This window comes from Suncus etruscus, chromosome 9, assembly GCF_024139225.1.
Source record: "Suncus etruscus isolate mSunEtr1 chromosome 9, mSunEtr1.pri.cur, whole genome shotgun sequence".
NCBI lineage: Eukaryota > Metazoa > Chordata > Mammalia > Eulipotyphla > Soricidae > Suncus > Suncus etruscus.
Genome location: NC_064856.1, coordinates 25,977,194 through 25,998,632, shown reverse-complemented (window position 1 = coordinate 25,998,632; position 21,439 = coordinate 25,977,194). Strand labels below are relative to the sequence as shown.

Below are 21,439 nucleotides of genomic sequence, written 5' to 3'. Positions count from 1 at the left end.
ATGACTAGGAAAATGAGCATATCCTAGGGAATTTGAGGTTTTTCAAAAAAAGTTGATTAGATGTGACTCATCTCTCAGGAGAGAACAAGTGAGCTCTCTAAGAGTTCTGTGGAAGATTGAGTCATAAAGGCTCAAGCAATGACTGACTCAAGGCTCCAGGAGAGTGAGCTAATTTCATATTTGAGGAGAAAAACGACAAGGACACATCACTTTGGTGTTCTGTTGCTGGAAGGCCTGTGTGGCTTGTCAGGAAACTGATCTAACCCAAAATAAACTGAGGTTTAGCCCGAAAGTGTCTAGGGAGAGCCAGGGCTTTGTCCGCAGTGGGACTAGTATGTTGGATGGGCACTGGCTGGAAACAAAATCAACTCCAGACCAAGAGCCATGAATATTCATGGGAGACAACAGAACCTTCTTTCACTTGGATGTTGTCTGAAAGATTGCCTGAAAGGATGGGCATTCCCTGTGTATATTTTTTTCCAAAGGCCACCAAACTGGTCAGTTCACCATCACAGCAGATTGTGGGGGTGGGGGGGATGATGCATGCTCACGGCTTTGATCTTTCAAACTCACTTGGCTGTTGGATTTGCCTATTCAGCGATTTCCCAATGGAAAAAATGTCAGCTAATTTAGTCTCTGCAAGAGATGGCGGTGGACTTCTTTTTGAAAAAGGCCCACAGCTTTCCTTGTCCCTGTTCATATGGGCCCACTGCATGATGCTGAGAAGTCTCATTCTGCCACTCATTAGCTAGGCTGCCTAGCTGCTTTCCCAGAGCCTGCTTCTTCTCTGAGATGGGAGAAAAAGTATCCAACTCACAAACTCAGCAATATCAAGTCTACTAGCTCAGCGCCAGGCAGCATACTGGCTGCCTTTCCTATAGTGAAATTTCTAATGCTACTTTAGCTTCTATTTTGTTTTAAGTCTTACAGACCAAACTGTCCCTTGTATTTGAAAAATTCACTTCCAGAGTAAAGGAGAATCTGAGTGCCAAGGAGGGGGTCTCACTGTTCTCACGTGCGAGAAATGAGAGCAATCAGGGAGTCAAGTCACAGTGCCTTAAGGTGAAATAAAATTAGCATCCCTACCTGAGAGGTCACAGAAAAGCTGGCATTGCCCAGTAGTGTGGCAGATGGCATGTAGCCTCAAACCATGGGATCAGTGCTGTCCCCTGCAAGCCTGCTGGAAGCCCTGAATCTGGCTACAGGCTTCTTGTCTGTTCTTGGGCAGCTAGCACAGAGCTCAAGGAGAGTCCAAAGAAAGCTTGTGTCTCCCCGTGGGAATCTCTTCCTAGCCATTCACCTGGTGAGTACCCATTTCCTAGAATCCTTAACCAAAACTGATCTCCCTTTCTTCCATCAGAGAAGGGGTTGCATAGTTCAGTGAACCAGGAGCCAGGAGCCTCAGGTCTATTCCTGACTCCCCTTTCCCCTTATTCTATCATTCTGGCCATGCCCTCTCCCTCCTGAAGCTCCTCAGACAAAGGTGCCCACTGTCTCTCTGGCTCTGTCAGACCACATAGCTGGGCTGAGTCTCCTGGAAAACGAATCTTAGTACTGTACATCCTTCACAGACCCCTGAACAGTGAAAGGAAAGAGAGATCACCTACTTGAACATGGGTCATAAAAGCAATGCCCTCCACAGCTGTCTTTAGGGAAAATGGAGCATAATGTCATGGGGGTGACCTCCCCAACAATGACAGCTGCAGAAACTCTTCCACTTTTGTGGCCTGAACAAGCTCCTCTGTTTGCTCAGAGTTCCTGCTGGGCTTGGCCCCTCAATGGTTCATGTCTCCTCCCCTAAGGCACTGGGCAGTATCAGAGCTGCGACTTGAGGCAGTTGGGAGATGGATGGAAGACACTGAAATAGCAAAGGCTGATTTGGGTAGAAAAAGTAAACGACAACTACTCCAGGCTTCCCCTGGGACACTGTCTGTGGCTCCAGGACCAGGATTGACCCTCTCAAGGCAGACGCTGGGTGTTAAGAACTGGCCTGAACCGAATGTGTCAACCCAGCCCTGCAAAGAGCAATGCAGGCTCTGGGAGGGAAGTGGAGGTCACCCAATCTCTGGGGTCCTCCGCCCTCGTACTCCACAGTACCGTCATCTTCCAGAAGAGGCGAATGGTTGAAAACTGTACCTGTACAGAGATGCCTCCACACAAAGTGGGGGAATCTGGTCATAATTTATATATATCTCTATGTGCATATTCATATGTTTCTTAAAAGTCTTCCTGAAAAAACCAATGAAAGCCACTGAGAGAACAAAGAAAGACAATGCATGATGTTTCCTGTTGTCCTGCTGGACTCTATGCCTGGGGTTTAAATTCTGAGTTGAAAGCACTGAGAAAACCATTTGAAATGAGCTGACGGTTCTGACACACGCACGAAGATGGCCTGGTGACTGTGAATATTCCTGAGCTCGCAGAGGTGCAGAGACACCAGCCAGCGCTGCTGACAAGCTCCAGTGGCCTGGGGGCACCCAGGAGGTCAGCTGTGGACACAAGCCCCCCTGCACGGGGCCAGCACTGCTCAGAAGTTCTGCTGCCTCCGCTTCTTTGCCTCAATGGCATCCAGGATTGGCTGCCGCTTAGATTGGTACTTCTGTCGGATCTCTTCGATCTCCTGCTCCATCATGGGGTCCAGGGCCAGCAGCCGCTTCTGCAGATCCTCCACGGTCCAACTCTTGAGCTGGGAGGGAAATGCAAAGTGTGGTCATAACAGGGCAGCAGTACAGTGGAGAGAGGGGAAGTGGCAGGGATGGGTATAGGTGGGAATGCCAACTCACTACGCATCTGAATGACACAACCACCAGGCTTTTTGTGGGAACCTGCAGGAGCTGTCAGTGTTAAGCTATTTGATTTTCTGGGTCTCAATGAAAGCTTACTGAATAACAGTTTCATTTCTCTAGCTTTTTAATTAATATAATTCCAATTTTAGTATATGCGTTTGTCAAAGTGAGCACTCCAGCTTTTTAATTAATAACAGGCTCATTGTTAATAAATTAAAGTCAAAGGAACAATACTTTATGTAGACAGAACCACAATGACCTCAGAGTTTTGGTACTAATCACGAGCTGGCATCAGTGACTATAGCTCTCTTCCGAACATCACCCCCAGGTGCTGACTCCCTCACCCCAAGGTCTTGCGCTGTGACACTTAAGAGCACTTAGTAAATGATTTATTAGGGACATTTCTTCTAGTAACAGAAAACAACCTGGGGTGGGGGGTTGAGGGTAGAGAATGAAGAAAATCCAAACTCCTGAGATTAAATTCCCACCATCCAGGAGACAAGCAGGATTTCAGCTATATATTAATAATACATATGTTAATAAATTATTATTGGTCAGCACTAACATAGTATTTTCAAGACAACATAAAAAGCCTTACCATTTTGCTCACTTTGTCCTCACCATATGTCTGTCATTTGGTGTATTAGGATTATTCCCAATTTACTGATCAACAAGGCAAAAAAGGGCAGCTAAGAATCTTGCCTGGGACCACTGAGCAGCAGAAACAAGATGCAAACCAAGGCAGTGTCACTCCACAGTTATGCCCTTAGTCAGCATCAATCACTAGCTAAAAACTGACCCATGGGCCCGGAGAGATAGCACAGCGGCGTTTGCCTTGCAAGCAGCCGATCCAGGACCAAAGATGGTTGGTTCGAATCCCGGTGTCCCATATGGTCCCCCGTGCCTGCCAGGAGCTATTTCTGAGCAGACAGCCAGGAGTAACCCCTGAGCAGCGCTGGGTGTGGCCCAAAAACCAAAAAAAAAAAACAAAAAAAAACTGACCCATGAGAGCAAATTTGAGTTCCAGCTTAGCCTTTGCCCAACACTGCAAGGTGCTACTGATGGTAAAAAGGAAAGAATTGGAGGACAGAAGCAATAGTATAGTAGGTAGGGCACTTGCTTTGCACATTTCACACCTGGGTTCAATCACATTCCACATGGTCCCCTGAGCTACTGACAGGAGTGCTTCCCAAGTATAGAGCCAGGGGTAAGCCCTGAGCACAACTAAGTGTGTCCCCAAAACAAGACAAACCAACAAAATTAAAGAATTAAGTGGGATCATGGCTGTAGTACAGCCTTGGCATGGGTCATGGTGTGTGTGGTGTGTGCCTACATGGCAGAGTCCATGTTCCTTCCCAGAGTCCAGGAACCTGGGCCTGTGAGTAGGGACAAGTGGAGAATGTGTTACACTGGTTCAGTCCTGGCAGCAGGGATGGAAGGGCAGAAATTTTTACCAGATCAGGTGGAACTCAGCTCTTCTGGGGGATGCACAGAAACACACACTCCCCCCACCCCCCCACCTTCTGGAGGCCTCCGCAGAAAGTCAGGAAAGTAGCAGAGGGAGGTGAGTGCAAGAGCCCCTTTCTGTGCCCCCTTCCTTTACAGGGTTGGAAGTGAGCAAATATAAGGTGCTATAGTACCTCTGGAAAAAGGGCTTACAGACCTGTCACCACAGGAATTTGAAGTCGGAGGGAGCCTTAGAAGCAAAAGGTTCATTGTAATTTGTAAAGACCCAGTTGTGTGGGGAGCACAGTGAGAGTAAGTAAGGCTGAAAATACCTTTCTTCTCTGCCTTTGGTTTTCTATCCTCTAGGCTGGTGTTCTTGGCCCATGGAGGTGCCAAAGAGTGATACCTGCTTCATCCTTAACTTTCTTAGCTCTTAGGGTCAGAGAAATAGGCCAATGGGTAGGGCACTTGCTTTGCTTATAGCCAACCAACCTAAATTCAATTCTTGGCACCCTCTATGGTCTTCTGATCACCACCAGAAGTTATCCCTAAGAACCACCAGGTGTAGCCCCAATGTAAACAAACTTTTTCTCCTTCTCCAAATGGAAAATGCCTTAGACTTAACACTGAAAGATCTGGGTAGCTATAAGGTTAATACTGAGGCTCAAAGATCCTAGACCTCCACTGGCTTGAACTGGCTTGAACTAAGATTCACTTTTCTGAGCCTTAGTTCCCTTGTTCAGTCAGCAGGCAACACTGAGCTTCTCCAGCCCTGAAAAAGGATGAGGGCCAAAGGTGTGGCTGGGTGTGGTGTCTTAGAGCAAAAATTCATCTGGTAGGGACTGACAGATACCAAGGAATCTGTAAGAGGGAATTCTCAGTGTTGCCACAATTAACTGCTATTACTATTACTCTAAATATTATTACAAATGTTGTTGAAAAATCCACAAATAATCTCTTATAAGCAAATTATTCCCATAATCTTTCTAAAACATGATTAAATAAGTAAAAAAATATTCTATAAGTAAAAAAATATTCTCTATTTTGAGCTAACAATGTTAAAGGCTGACACTTTTCCACAGCTCCAGTTAGCTGATTTATTTCTCAACAAGACTGTCCATCCATCCACTGTCAAAGACTCATCACGAACTAATCACAAACTTGCCAGGCATTGCTCAAGAAACAGAAAACTTAAGTGAAAATGACATTAAAAACTGTCCAAGGGTAGAGAGATAATTGAAAGGGCTGGGCATATGCTGTGCATGAAGCTGGAATTTGACTGATTCCCACCATCACATGGACTCATGAGTTCTTTGGGAGTTCCCCTCCAAAAAACATATTCTTATAAAGTTTACATTTTAGTGATACCAGATGGACAAACCACAATACAATAAAACAGAAAATTGCTCTTACATTAAAAGGAAGTATGGATGCAGGAAAAAAAGCAGTGTTGGCCAGAAATGTAGCACAGCAGTAGGACATTTGCCTTGCACATGGCCAACTCAGGATGGACCTGGGTTTGATTCCCAGCATCCCATATGATCCCTGGAGCCTGCAAGGAGCGATTTCTGAGTACAGAGCCAGGAGTAACCCCTTAGTGTTGCCAGGTGTGGCTCAAAAAATGCATAGTGAAGGAAGTAGACTTGGGAAGGGACACTTGATTTTTTGTATTTCTAAGGATGGAGAGTCAGAGGCAGATGAAGAAGGGAAATTAGTGGAATTGAACTGGCTTTCCCACTTGTCCTGATATTTTTGGTAAGCCTCTCCTGAAGGCTTCAGCTTCCCCATTTGTATGAGAGGGGATCTCAAAGGTCACCACTTCTCAGTGAGAACCGCCTTAGAATCAAAAGTTAAAGAACAGGTTCCTGAGACCGAGACCAGTGGGATAGGGGTGGGGTCATTTGTCTATCTGTAGTCCGAAGCACCTCATCTGGGTTGTCAGGACTGGCTCTAGCCTACCATAATCTTGGAATATGTAGATTTAAAAATGAGTGAATAAATGAGGTAAATTATTGTTTGATGGGGCCGGGCGGTGGCGCTAAAGGTAAGGTGCCTGCCTTGCCTGCGCTAACCTTGACGGACCGCGGTTCGATCCCCAGGTGTCCCATATGGTCCCCCAAGCCAGGAGCAACTTCTGAGCACATAGCCAGGAGTAACCCCTGAGCGTTACTGGGTGTGGCCCAAAAACCAAAAAAAAAAAAAAAAAAAAAAAGTATTGTTTGATATGAAAAGTGATTTCAGTCTATCTTTAGATGGGTGGGATATTATTTTGTTGTTTATGGGCCACACCTGGCAGTGCTCAGAATTTTCTCCTGGTTCTGAGCTCAAAAATCACTCCTGCCAGAAAACAATATGGAATACTGGGGATCAAACCCAGGTTAGCTGCATGCAAGACAAACACCCTACATGCTGTACTGTCATTCTGGTCCCATGAGTGGGGATATTTTCTGTGCCTAAAAACGCACTGTATGAATTTAACTTGTTAATATATCAATTTTCCTATGGCGAAATTGGTTTCATTATCTCTCATTTTTGCTTATTGCTTAAAGGAGCAGTTCCAAAGAACCAAATAACCATGTTAATGAGGATTTACTATAATTAAATCTTACCTAATCAGACTTAATCAGGAAGAGAGACAGACTAAAGATGCTTCTCAAACACCTTATCTGATAAGCATGGTGCTTCCCGCTTATTTTCCTATGAGCAAAGTTCTCACAGAGAGATTGCTGCACCTCTGGTGGAATATCTGTCTCTCCCACTGATTTCCATCAGGCTTCTTTGCCCTTAATTCTAAATCTGGAGGCAACCTCAAGCAGCCTTGCCTTTTATCTCCACCACCTTCAGACTTAATTTACTTCCCAGACACCATGAGGATATAAGTTACATCTCACCTATCAGAACATAGCTGGCCACTGCTAATGAGTCAGTCACACCACCGAGTATGGATTTTTCTATAGGGTGGGGTGGGGGACGGACACAAGCTCCAAGGCTGGGTTCAAGGCATCACGCATAGCATTTCACCTTCCTGGTCCTTGGTGGTAGAAATCGATTTCAAAGGCTCCTCATGTGAAATCCTGTGGTTCTATAGATTTCCACAGCGGCTCCTGCAGGAGCAGGCTGAGACTAGTGAGGTGGCAGCTAGAACGGTTTTCAATCTCAAGGAAATATGTTTTAGCATCTCCCCTTTTGGGTTTAAGCAGCCTCTCTACTGTGATCCTCACATTTAGATTCTCAAATCCAAATCAGCTTTCAGGATCCCACATCAGACCAACACTGACTGCACATGTCAGGCCTTGAATGTTTTGCTCTATGACGGGTCTAAAACAAAACTCAGGACCCCCAGCCCTCCTTCAGCCCAACCCTCTTCTTCTACCGCACTTCCTTCACAGAGGCTCAGTGCTTTTGAAGCAATGAGTAAATATCCCTCTTAGGTGAATGGAAGCCAGAATCCAGGGAGCATAGTGACGCTGGTCACCAAGGACACCAAGTAAGGGGCAGGGGACTCAGCCATGAGAAAGAAGGGGCTTCTGTTCTCCAGAAGGTACCTCATATACAAGCCCCTGCATTTCCATGCTCTCTCACATCACTTCAGGGCTGTATGGACAGATAAGAAAGCCCACAACTGGGGGCCAGAGCAATAGCACAGCAGGTTTAATCCAGGCATCCCATATGGGTCCCTCAAGCCTGCCAGGAGTAATTTCTAAGTGCAAAGCCAGAAGTGATCCCTGAATGCCACCAGGTGTGCCCCCCCCCCAAAAAAAAAGGAAAAAGGAGGCCGGAGTGATAGCACACCGGTAGGATGTTTGCTTTGCATGCAGCTGCCCAGAACAGACCTAGGTTTGATCCCTGCCATCCCATGTGATCCTCCAAGCCAGAAGCGATTTTTGAGCGCATTGCCAGGAATAACCCCTGAGTGTCACCAAGTGTGGTAGGAAGGAAGGAAAGGAAGGAAGGAAGGAAGGGAAGGAAGGAAGGAAGGAAGGAGGAAGGAAGGAGGAAGGAAGGAAGGAAGGAAGGAAGGGAAGGCAGGCAGGCAGGCAGGCAGGCAGGCAGGCAGGCAGGGAGGGAGGGAGGGAGGAGGGAGGGAGGGAGGGGGGAGGGAGGGAGGGAGGGAAGGAGGGAGGGAGGGGAGGGGAAGGAAGAAGAGAAAGAGAGAAAAGAAAAGAAAGCCCACGACTGCCCTCTCTATTAGAGATGCTGAACATAACTTCATTCTTGGGCATTCAAACAATTGGGGGATCAATGAAACAATCCAAGGGTGGAGAAGTGCTCTTTCAGAACAAGTCAAGTGAAGGAGAGGCCAGGGGCTTGTTTCTGAAGGTATGGTGAAGCTGAAGAAAACAGATCAGCATGAGGGCTTTAGGCATTCTTCCTGGGGAAGTCACAAAAGGAAGAACAAACTGAAATAAGCCTCCTAATCACAACTATTAGAAGTCCCAGCTCATTTGAGTGCTAATCAGTATTGAGAAATAGCAAAGGCTGGGCCTGGAGTTGCATGGACAGCTCTGATGCCACATGGATATAGCTCACTCCTGACTCATTTCACAGTTTGTATCCTCTTTTTTTTTTTTTTTTTTTTTTTTTTTTTTTTTGTGGTTTTTGGGTCACACCCGGCAGTGCTCAGGGGTTACTCCTGGCTCCATGCTCAGAAATTGCTCCTGGCAGGCACAGGGGACCATATGGGACGCTGGGATTTGAACCGATGACCTCTTGCATGAAAGGCAAACGCTTTACCTCCATGCTATCTCTCCAGCCCCAGTTTGTATCCTCTTGCCCTCACTGCCTCTGCCCTTTCTCAAGAAGGCTGAGTCCTAGAAGGCTAAGTCCTAGACCACACAACTCCCTGCAGACAAGTTTTTCTTCAAAGATGAGGTCCCTGCCCTACAGTAGATAATGTCACAATTTCACCATCTGGTTTCAGCCAGACCCAATGCTCTCTCATCCTGTATCCCAGAAAAAGGGGAAAGACTGGGGGAATAATGAAAGTGCCTCACACCACATATACTTGGATCTCACACTCCCAAAGACCACACTCAGGAGATGCATGACTTCAAGCAAATTTCTCGGTCTCTATGGGATTCAGGTTCCTCATCTGTAAATGAGAATGATGCTTGCTTTGCTGCCTTCAGTCAGGAATGAATGCCAGGGGTATTCACACAGCACTGAATGCAAAGAACTACTGCTAAGATCCAGTGGCTTAGTTCAAGGTTGGTAAGGCTAATGAAATAGCCAGTCAGCCAGCTCTCTGCCAGCAGGTCCCTCAAGCCCGGAACACTCCAGCCACTGTGTGCATAGGCAGTGTGTGGGACTGGAGTGTTAGCACAATGTTGCCTTACATGTGGCCAATCGGGTTTGATCCCGGTATCCTTTATGGTCCCCTGAGCCAGCCAGGAGTGATTTTAGAATGCAGAGCAAGGAGTAACCCCTGAACACTGCCTAGTTTGGCCCCAAAACAAACCAAAAAAAAAAAAAAAATCAGTATGTGCTGGAGTGTTAGAGTATAGTGAAGAGCAATAGTGAGGAGAAGGAAAGAACTAGAACTAGAGTAACTGAGAAAGACAGATATGAAATAATGGGGAAGAGGAGCCAAGAGGATTTAGGTGTATTGATGGTACTAAGAAAGGACAGAGCTAAATATCAAGACCACAGAGTCAACAACACTAAAGTCATAAGACCCAAACTTTAACAACCAAATATAAGAAGCTGCCTGTTACAATGGCAGGCTTCAGGGACATAGGGACATAGAACATAGATGCGATGATATCTAGGAACATTGGTGGAAGAAGGCTGACACCGGTGGTGGGATTGGTGCTGAAACATTGTATATCTAAAACAACAGTGAATAACTTTGTAAATCACAATGCTTTTTATTAAAAAAAAAAAAAAGAGTAAGAGTGACGAATGAAATCTTTTTTTTTTTTTTTTGAAAACAGAATATGTGAGCATCATAGATAGTAACTGTGGCTGCAATAAGAACTGAGTTTGCTGCGATCACAAGGGGGCGCAGGGCACAGACCACACACAGAGAAAGGTATCTCCAGTGAAATCTATGCATAATCAGATGTATCTGGCTTGCTTTCTGGGGCAGACTGTTGCAAAGAATTCTGATTCCTAGTACCGACACAAATGCAGAAGGCTGATAGGAACTGCTTTCTCAAATGACCTTAGCATCCTAGAAATTCTAAATTACACCCTGTCAACATCAGTTACACAACTGGTTTGGAGACTGAGAAGATCCGGCTGATGTTGTGTCACAAGATTAACTTGTAGGAATCACACTCACAATCAATCCTTCTTAAATTGGCAGCCAAGCTAAATACATTAGAGATTCATGCGGCCTAGGCAACAGAGGTGTACAGTGAGTATGTTTCACACCCAAGGGCTGAGACCTATTTCAAAATCCTCCTCCTCTGCTTGAGAAATTCTCACTTCAGAAGGTTTCTGTGCACATGATGTCATGAGATGACCCAGAAAAGCCGTCAAAGAAACTTGCCAGCTTTTATAAGGACAAATTTCAACACAGACACTCCTTGAGCATTCCAATTCTGTTTTCAGAGTTACTCAGAGACCCCAGACACCCCATTCCTTCCAGACAGTTGTATCAAGTGGCTGCCTGTCACTAATGATGTTTTATTGTGGGATGAGGAAAGACACACCATTAGAATTTCATTCTCTACGAGTAGATTCTCGTCAGGGGAGAGGATGCTCTGATAAAATAAGCTTCTCAGGTGATGTGGTCATCTCTCAGCAAATGAGCAAAGAGACAGTGGGGCAGAAAAGGGAGCCAACAATCAAATCACACCCTGTGTGGTTTAAGTAAGTGACAGATCAGTCTATTTCTGAAGCTCCTGCTCCTTAAAAGAAACTTGTGACAATTTTAATGAGCAGTTTCCTCTGATCCAAATTATGGTCATGTCAAATTACATTTCCATCAGCCCCTTCTTCTTAATAAAATCTTCTTGTTGCTTTTCCAATAAGGAAGAGAAGTTGCAAAAGCACTATCAGTGAACAATTATTTTTATTTTATTTATTTGTTTTGGGGCCACACCCAGTGATGCTCAGGGGTTACGCCTGGCTATGCAATCAGAAATCACTCCTGGCTTGGGGGACCATATGAGACGACAGGGATAGAACCCAGGTCCATCCTGGGTCAGCTGTGCTATAGCTCTGGCCTTGAATAATTATTTTAATCAACATATAAGGTTATTTCAATTCATAAAATTGTTATTAGAATTCTAAACCAAGAAAGAAAGCATAACTATGTGAATATAAAATATTTTACTAAAGAGACTGGAATGAAGTATAAAACTTAAACAAAGAGGGGCTGGAGAGATAGCATGGAGGTAGGGCATTTACCTTTCATGCAGAAGGTCATCGGTTTGAATCCCAGCATCCCATATGGTCCCCCGTGCCTGCCAGGAGCAATTTCTGAGCACGGAGCCAGGAAAAAACCCTGAGCACTACCGGGTGTGACCCAAAAACCACACACAAATAAAAACTTAAACAAAGAAAACTGGGTCTAAAGACAATAGAAATGAGGGCCAGGAGGATCAGTCCATGGTAGAAAGCTTACACAGAGAGCAGGCAAGTGCAATTAAGGCAGAGAAAAGAACACTATGACAATGATAGTTGGAAATGATCACTCTGAATAAGAAGTGGGTACTGAAAGGAGATAAAGTGATATGCATGACACACCTTCAATAAGAATATAGCAAACCATGGTGTCTCAGGCACAAAAAAAGTGGGGAGAGGGATAGAGAGAGGAGGAAAAAGAGAAAGAAGATGCCTGCCATAGAGACAAGCAGTGGGGGAGGGCAGGAGGAAAACTGGGGACATTAGCGGTGGGAGATGTACACTGGTGAAGGGTGTTACATACATATTGTATGACTCAGACTCAATCAGAAACAACTGTGCATCTCACAATGATTCAATTAAAGAATTTATTTATTAAAAAGAAAGAAACTGAATTTAAGAGGGCATGATGAGGTAATGATAGGAGCTCCGAAGACTGATCTCAGAACTGAAAACTGCATTCAGAGAGCAGTTACCGTGTGTGTGTGTGTGTGTGTGTGTGTGTGTGTGTGTGTGTGTGTGTGTGTGTGTGTGTGTGTGTGTGTGTGTATTCGTGCGCACGTACATGTTTATATCAACAAAATCACTTTTCTTTAAATAATGAATTGTTACTATATATAAAGAACTTTTATATTTTTATATTATAAAATAATACAAATTATATTAAAAGCTTTTCTTTAAATATGAGGTTTTACTATAATAAGAATTTTATTTTATATTCTAAAAATAATTAAAATTTTATATTTGCATACTGTAAGTTATATGAAATGGAAAAAATTGTCTTAAGTTTTGTGACAAAATTCATTTTTGAAATAGGATTTTTTGGGGTTTTTTTGTTTGTTTGTTTTTGGGTCACACCCGGCAGTACTCAGGGGTTACTCCTGGCTCTGCTCAGAAATTGCTCCTGGCAGGCTCAGGGGACCATATGGGATGCTGAGATTCGAATCACCTACCTTCTGCATGCAAGGCAAATGCCTTACCTCCATGCTATCTCTTCGGCCCCTGAAATAGAATAGTATTTTTTTAAGCTTAGAATAGTCTCCAACTCTGTGCCAGCATAAACTTTTTACAGCATATTTTGAGAAGCATGATGCACCTGCTTTTGTATTTTTTATTTAATTTTGGTCTGCAAATGTTGGATGGTCTTTGGCACAGACCTTGACAAAGCCAGAAATTTTATCTACTATCATGATCCTAGCTTTCCCCATGGTAATATTCATTTCCCTGATTCAAAGACTGAGTGGATCTGAGAATATCTACCATTTTAGTTTGACTTGTGAGGACCTGCTCTGTATCAAACACTCACTTGTGCTAACCTAGGCTGGCAAGAATAGGATGATAAGGGGTGTAGGTGAGTAGGATATGTATTAGACAAAAACATGTATGGTGCGGGGGTGGAGTGATTTACACTGGAAGCAAAGATAAATGAGCTAAAGTCATGGAAAGCTAGGTAAAGACATGAAAAACAAGCAACAATTCCAGATATTTCTATGTGACCAACGAGTGCTACTAGTAATCAGTTACTATAGCTTTTAATTGAGTGGCACGTGCTAGGCACTGCTCAGAACTTTACATGCATTACATGCATCCAGGAAATTCTCATGAAAAAAAAAAAAAGTGGCAGTATCCCACTGTATAGAGGGCACAGTGAGGATTTTTAGGTGAGACAGATAGGAGTATGCCCAGGGCCCCCAGAGACAGCAAGAGTTAGGGTATAAATCCTAACCAAACAACTTAAGCCATAATCAACCAACTCAGGTATGAAGTAAACATTATTGCAGGAGTTGAGAGAAAGAAAAAAAAATAATCCCCATGGTGAGAACCTCTGCCTGGTATAATATAAAAATTATTAAAGATGGGGCACTCTCTAATTTAGGACAAGTTTGAATTGTCTAATTCAGGACAACTTTTTTTTTTTTTGGTTTTTGGGTCACACCCGGCAGTGCTCAGGGGTTATTCCTGGCTCCAGGCTCAGAAATTGCTCCTGGCAGGCACGGGAGACCATATGGGACGCCGGGATTCGAACCGATGACCTCTTGCATGAAAGGCAAACGCCTTACCTCCATGCTATCTCTCCGGCCCCTAATTCAGGACAACTTTTAAGCAAAACAACAACAACAACAAAACATGAATCTTGTAATTTCAAGTAATTCTTTTTTTTTTTTTTTTTGGTTTTTGGGCCACACCGGCGGTGCTCAGAGGTTACTCCTGGCTGTCTGCTCAGAAATAGCTCCTGGCAGGCACGGGGGACCATATGGGATACCGGGATTTGAACCAACCACCTTAGGTCCTGGATTGGCTGCTTGCAAGGCAAACACCGCTGTACTATCTCTCCAGGCCCAATTTCAAGTAATTCTTAAACTTAAGATATAAAACACTAATAAAATTAGGTTAAAAAATGGAATTCCGGGCCCGGAGAGATAGCACAGCGGCATTTGTCTTGCAAGCAGCCGATAAGGACCAAAGGTGGTTGGTTCGAATCCCGGTATCCCATATGGTCCCCCGTGCCTGCCAGGAGCTATTTCTGAGCAGATAGCCAAGAGTAATCCCTGAGCACCGCCGGGTGTGGCCCAAAAACCAAAAAAAAAAAAAAAAAAAAAAAGGAATTCCAATTCCACAAATAATCTCTAAAAGAATGCCAAATCATTGAATTGTTCCAGGTAGACTGGTCTCCAGGCTCAGAATTCTGTGGCCTTCTCAAAAAGGGGGCAAGTAGATTCCACTCCCTGCCAAAAGGTGCAGCAGCCCCTCCTCCCCATCCTCTGGCACTGAAATGGCCCAGCTATACAACTAAACCTCATCCAACCATCATGCCACCAAATTGCTACAGCTCCACAGCTCCTGGGGTCCACAAGACACCTCCAAATTTCATAATACTCAGAGCGAGCTCAGGAAAAGCAAATTTGATGGGAAAGTTGCGCCAAACCCCAGGATCAATGAGCAAAAACAAATGGTGAGAACATTGCACTGGTGAAGGAGGCATATTCCGTTTATAATTGAAACCCAACTACAAACATGCTTGTAATCATAGTGCTTAAATATTTATATTTAAAAAACATAAAACAACAACAACAAAAAACACAGAGGTGTCAACTCTCAATAATCAGCTCAGTAAATCCTCACACAAAGTTTAGTAACACCATTGTGATATATAAAATAATCATAAATTGGCTTTTTATTAAACTTTCCTTCGTTTGGAGAGGGTATTTGGGCCATACCCAGTGCTGCTCAGGAATCACTCCTGGCCTGAGCTTAGGAATCACTATGGAGGGGGGGGGTGTAGGGCATCAAATTCAGGCTGGCTGCAAGCAAGACAAGTACTATTGCTCCAGTCCCAATCTTTTTATTAAACTATTTTTTTATAATTACACTTGCCATTTTGCTGTAACAAGCAAAGGGGGAAATCTTAGGGGTTTCTGGGAAATTGAAGGCACTGATGGAAGGAAGGTCACACTGGTGGTGTAATTGATGTTGAAACATGGAATTCCTGATACACCTGAATTACAAAAAAAAACTTTGTAAAACATGATATTATAATAAAAAAATTTTAAGTTGTGAGATAATTTATCAGTATTACTTGTAGCTACACAAAATTTATTCAGGTGCAATTCATTCCACAACTCCAAAGAGTTTGAAGACTTCTTCTTTGGGAATGCCCACTCACCCTGTGGCTTGGCTCAGGCTCCAATTCCTCTGTCCCCAACTATCTCCTGCTTTTACTGAAGTGGGAGCTATTAAGAATGGGAATTCCGGGGCCGGGCGGTGGCGCTAAAGGTAAGGTGCCTGCCTTGCCTGCCCTAGCCTTGGACGGACCGCAGTTCGATCCCCCGGTGTCCCATATGGTCCCCCAAGCCAGGAGCAACCCCTGAGCACATAGCCAGGAGTAACCCCTGAGCGTTACCGGGTGTGGCCCAAAAACCAAAAAAAAAAAAAAAAAAAAAGAATGGGAATTCCATCATATATATATATATATCCAGAGAGTCTGGCCAGCAAAAGAATTCTCAATAAATATTTAATAAAGAATATATACTTAATCTTGAAGTCTTTACTTGAAAATGCTCCTTTTTTGCTGGATTCCCATAAGTGAACTAAACTTTTCAGAAGCTTGGCAAATATGTAATCAATAAACTGAAGAGTGTAATGTATATTTGTTAAATAAGGTTATGTCAATTATTTCAAACCGACCTATGCAAGCCAACATCAAAACAGGCAGCTCATCTAGGATCACCACTACAATCTAGTTAGAAAAAAATATATACATAAAAATTCACTCTTGGGCAGGGAGAGATAAGCACAGTGGGTAGGGTGCTTCTCTGGCATGTAGTAAATCTGGGTTCAATCCCCAGCATCCCATATGATCCCCCAAGCTTGCCAGGAGTGATTCCTGAGTACAGAGTCAAAGTAACTCCTGTGCACTGCTGTGTTTTGTCTATTTGTTTTTCACTCTTGTCTTGGTGGCTTATGACTTGACCAATTCAATTTTTAGAGGAGCTCTTAATTGGTTTATAAATTTCACTCAAGGAAGCCAAACACTGAAAGGAAATTTTCAGGAAGTCAACAAACAGAACCTCCGTGAACAAGTGAACAAGTGGGAATGTGTATTGGTAGAATATAAGAATAGAGTAAACTCTGACCCTCTTGCTTCTTGAAAGCACTAAAGGGAGACATCAAATGTATTCTCAGGCTTGTGGAGATATTAATCTTTCAGAAGATGTGAAACCCCAAACACCAATAGAACCAAGCAGCTGTTTTTAATGCAGCTTAATAATTCAGAAAAAGAGCTAGTGAATCACATAAGAATCCCTGCAAGTTGTGCCTCTGTGCACTTTTCTGGGATGAAAATTCCCAAGGGGGAGGGAAAAAAAAAAAAAAAAACCAGGACTACTTTCTCTCATCTTGCCAAATAAAAGCCCAAATAATCCCCAAAAACAAAAGGCTAAAATGCATTTGACTCTATTCAGTCGATGTAGACTTAAATGCACTAAGCAGGATTAAGCAGGATTTAAGTTAAAAAATAAAATTTGGGAGTCGGAGCGAAAGCACAGAGGCTAGGGTGTTTGCTTTACACAAAATTGACCCGGGTTCGATTCCCGGCATTCCATATCGTGCCCGGAGCCTACCAGGAGTGATTTCTGAGCGCAGAGCCAGGAGTAACCCATGAGTGCTACCATATGTGGCTCAAACTATCATCCCCAATAAAAATAAAATAAAAATTCAGTATTACTGAAGCTAGGCTCACTGGTAGAATATATATTTGTCTGGCTACTTCTGGGAAGTCACATGTAATGAAGGGTGAGAGATTTACAACCTAAATACCCAAAGAGAAATACCCTAATGGCCTTGGAGAAAAAAAAAAAAGAATTCTGCTGGGCTGGAGCGATAGCACAGCGGTGGGGCATTTTGCCTTGCACGCAGCTGACCCCGGACAGACCTGGGTTCGATATGGTCCCCCAAGCCAAGAGTGATTTCTGAGAATACATCCAGGAGTAACCCCTGAGCATCACCAGATGAGGCCCCAAAACAAAAACAAACAAAAAAAGGATTCACAATGAATATATAAAGTTCTACCTCCAGGCATGTCAGAAACTTTAGGCAATAGCCATCAAACCTTGAGGCCTGAGCCTCCTAGAGTGTTCCGAACAGGAATGAAGAATATGTGGCTGTGGGTGTGATTGGGTCTGAGTGTGGGTGTGATTTTCGATCATGGCAGAACACTAAATACATATTTTTATCATTTTTTTCTTTTCTTTTTCTGATTTAAACCTGCCTATGGAAGATGAGTTTCTTCCCTATTCTTATATAATATGGAATATGTCCCAGACACTTTGAGATAGTCCCTTACACTTTTCAACAAGTTTTTAATTAGTATGGATAAAAATGTGACTTAATTTATGCCATGGTAATACTTTTTAAATGTGCATAAATTCTCAAACCAGGAAAACATTCTTTGGAAAGACCATGTGTCTTAGTTTTTTTGGTTCAGAAAGGATGACACTATATTCCTAGCAGAAAGTTAATTTAAGCTCAGAGAACTAACGGCTAGGGAATCGCATGGGCCTAGCAAGGACAAGGCTATGAGCTGATCCCAGTACTGCTGGGTGTAGCTCTGGTGTTCCCCAAGTATCACCAGCCAGAGCACCAAACCTTCAAGCCTAAAATCTCTGGGAGTGACCCCCAAGCCTCTCCTCCACTACCCCCCTCCCTCCACTGCTGGTGTGATACCCACAGCAGCAACAGAAACAACAAATGACCCCTGGAATATGTGCTAGAGTGAGCAAGTATCGTCAGGAAAGACACTAACTCTGTACAACTTGGACTCTACGTGCAGGAGAGAGAAGACACTAGTTAGCCTATCATAAAGTGCAAACTGCCTGACCGAATCTTTGGGAGCTAAATTTGCTGACAGGTTCTATCAGATTTAGCAGGGAAAGTTGTTTTTGAGTAGAAGAAAGCCAGGTCAAAGAAATGTAAATTTTGTACCTGGCAAGAAGTTTCAATGACTCAGAGCTAAATTTCTGACCATGCTTTTTGATGTAAATAGGGCTGACAGTGAGAAGAAAATTGTCTTGGTTTTGTTTGGTTCTGAAAATTCTCCGGGCAAAAGAATTTGATTGAGGCCATATTTTGGCCTATAAATATACAAGGAATAAATAAATATTTAGGCCAAATAATATGAAACATGTCAGTACCATAACATGAATTTCAAGAGTATCTCTTCAAATTCCTCAACTTTCCAAGCAGGGGTAATACTTCCACAGTGGGCCTTTTGATAAAATCCTGTGGGTTATCAGTTATCCACATCAGAAAAATTCAGAAAATTCATCGTAAGGGGCACTGAATCAACCCTTTAATGGAGATATAGAAATTATAATCAATGGCATAGACACCTAAAGGTCTCTTGGATGGGTGGTCTGTGACCAACTAGAGTTCCCTTCTGGAACTTCTCTCCATTACACCAAGTGGCCTGCTAAGCCCTTTGAGTAGGAGAGATACTCTTGGCTGTGCAGCACGGATCAGCAGTGTGGTGGAAAGAGTAATCGCAGCCCAAACATGAGTTCCATAGTCTTGCAGTCTTGGTGTGGCCTGACCTTCTGGCCATTCTGTGGACACAGACACCATAGCCCCACCTCACCGCAAACTGTTGGTGCACCACCTGCTGGTGTCAACCCTCTACTCTGGCTTCTGACCACTGCCTATACTCCAGAGAATAGCCAAGGACCTGCCCAGAGTGCTAGTCTAGCACTCTGGCAAACTCGAAAATTCCTCCACTATGAACCTGGGGAACAGTACTTTCCCAATGTCCTTCACTACACCTGATCCTCAGCTCCGGGGAACATTACTGAGTCTCTGAGTCTTCTCAAAAGCAATCTGTACTCACTTCCAGTTTAATTTCCTGTGTGGACTCTAGCTCCTGACAAGGCTAGAAGTAAGCTTCTAACATGCCAAGAACCAGATAAAAATTCAACGTAGGGCTGGGAAGAGATCTCATATGGAGCACATGCGTGCAGGAGCTCCAAGGTTTGATCCCCTGCACAGCACGGCACCTTTAGTAATGTTGGGAGTGTCTCTAACACCAAGTCAGGAGAAGCCTCAAACATGGCTGAGTGTGGCCCCAAAACAAAACAAACAAAAGCAAGTAGGAAGTTTGTCTTGCAAGAAGCTGACCCGGATTTGATCCCCAGCATCCCAAATGGTCCCATGAAGCTGCCAGGAGTGATTTCTGAGCACAGAGTCAGGAGTAACCCAAGTGCTGCCAGGTGTGGCCCAAAAACCAAAATACAAACTTAAAAACTTGAAATAAAATAAACTTGGCCAGATAATTTCAAACTGAAAATAACAAGGATGCTTAGTTATAGACTAATGCAGAATTAAAATACTCTCCTTTGTTTCCACTAATAATTGTATTAATAGTAAATAGTTAATAAGCATAAATTAACTATCAATCAGTCTCTATATTCATCCCTGACCTATATCTTCTCATTTGATCTACACTAATTTGTACAGCTATAATTTAGAAGGGAATTTTAAAGGCTTGCAGAATTAAACCGATTATCTAAAGTTACTCAGCAAATGAAAGAGATCTAACTTTTGTTTACTTGCTTTGGTTCTTGGACCATACCAGGCAGTGCTAAGGGTTTACTCCTATCTCTGTGCATCTGGTGAGGCACAAGGGACAAAATAGGGTATTAGAGATCAACTCTAGGTCAGCCTTGAGCAAGCCAAGTGCTCTACCCACTGAACTATCTCTCCAGTCTCTCTAGGACTAGGTTATACTTTTAATGACCCAGTATCATCTACCATAGTCAGGGATCTGATACCCATAATCTCACTTATAGACATCACAAAAGAACAATGAAAACTAGAGATTCCCCCATAATGTAGGTGTTTGCCTCAAACTCAACCAGTTAATCTGGTGTGATATACTCAAGGTCACAAAACTAAGTCCCTTAGAGGTGAGATTGGCTTTTCCCATTGTCAAATGTAATCTTCCAATAACCTCAACCAGGCTTTTGCACTTACTAGAAGTAAAAATAATAACATGGGTAGAAGTTCCCCTGCGAGGAAAATATTGGCTGATCTCAAAATACAAAGTATCTTCAAACAAAGCCTTTAAGTAATGGTATGGACTATTTCCCAACTCACAGAATTCCTTTTCTTTCAAATGACCAGGACTGACCAATAAAAAAAAAAAAAAAAAAACTAATGCTTGTCGGTGGAAAGGTAGCAAGAGTAAGAACACGAACATGTCTTTCGGGCCCCTTTTTTTCTGAAAGCCTACCCTCCCTGAATAATATAGAGATGGAAAAAACTGAGAACGAAGATGGCTTCTAGGAAATTAAGACATGTGCCATCTTGTCTCCTGTGCTTCTTGAAGTCACGTGAAAATGAGCTTGAGGGGCTGGAGAGATAGCATGGAGGTAATGTGTTTGCCTTGCATGCAGAAGGACGAAGTTTGAATTCCAGCATCCCATATGGTCCCCCAAGCCTGCCAGGAGCGATTTCTGAGTGTAGAGCCAGGAGGAACCCCTGAGCACTGCCGGGTATAACCAAAAACCAAAAACCAAAAAAAAAAAAAAAAAAAAGAGCTTGAGACAGACCAGGTCAGGCCAACGGTGCCAAGAGGCCAAATGCAGTTCTCAAAATCCATTTCCAACCCTCTATTCTAAACTATGTAGATGTCAATAGTTCTTATCACTATTAAGTTTTGGCAGATTCACAAAAGCCCTAGTCTCAGCACTTGGGCCTACCAGGTGGTTGAGATAAAATAAATCATTCTTGGGATAACACAATGGATAAGGGGCCAGAGAGGTGATGATAGAGGTAAGGCCTTGCAAGCACTAGTCTAGGACAGACCACAGGTTTGATCCCCCATCATCCCATATGGTCCTCCCAAGCCAGGGGCGATTTCTGAGTGGATTGCCAGGAGTAATCCCTGAGCATCAAACAAGTGTGGCTCAAAAAACAAACAAAAAACACAATGGATAAGGCAATTGTATTGCATGCAGCAGATGCTGGCACCCCATATGGTCCTTGAGTGTAGAGCCAGGAATAAATCCTAAGCATCTCCAGGTGAGACCCCCAAACAACAACAAAAACAAACCATTCTCTATTTCAACAGCAGAAATTAATGACTT

General features: G+C 43.5%; 1 protein-coding gene across 1 annotated transcript in view; it reads right to left on the bottom strand.

The window, feature by feature from the left end:
* Positions 1-78: 78 nt before the first annotated feature.
* The window catches only part of STK4 (serine/threonine kinase 4), a 120,043-nt gene continuing 98,682 nt past the window's right edge, over positions 79-21,439 (bottom strand). Inside the window, exon 11 of the mRNA XM_049779254.1 lies at positions 79-2,686. Within this exon, the coding sequence (XP_049635211.1) occupies positions 2,528-2,686 (159 nt within the window). The 3' untranslated portion in view covers positions 79-2,527. The remainder of the gene's footprint in view (positions 2,687-21,439) is intronic.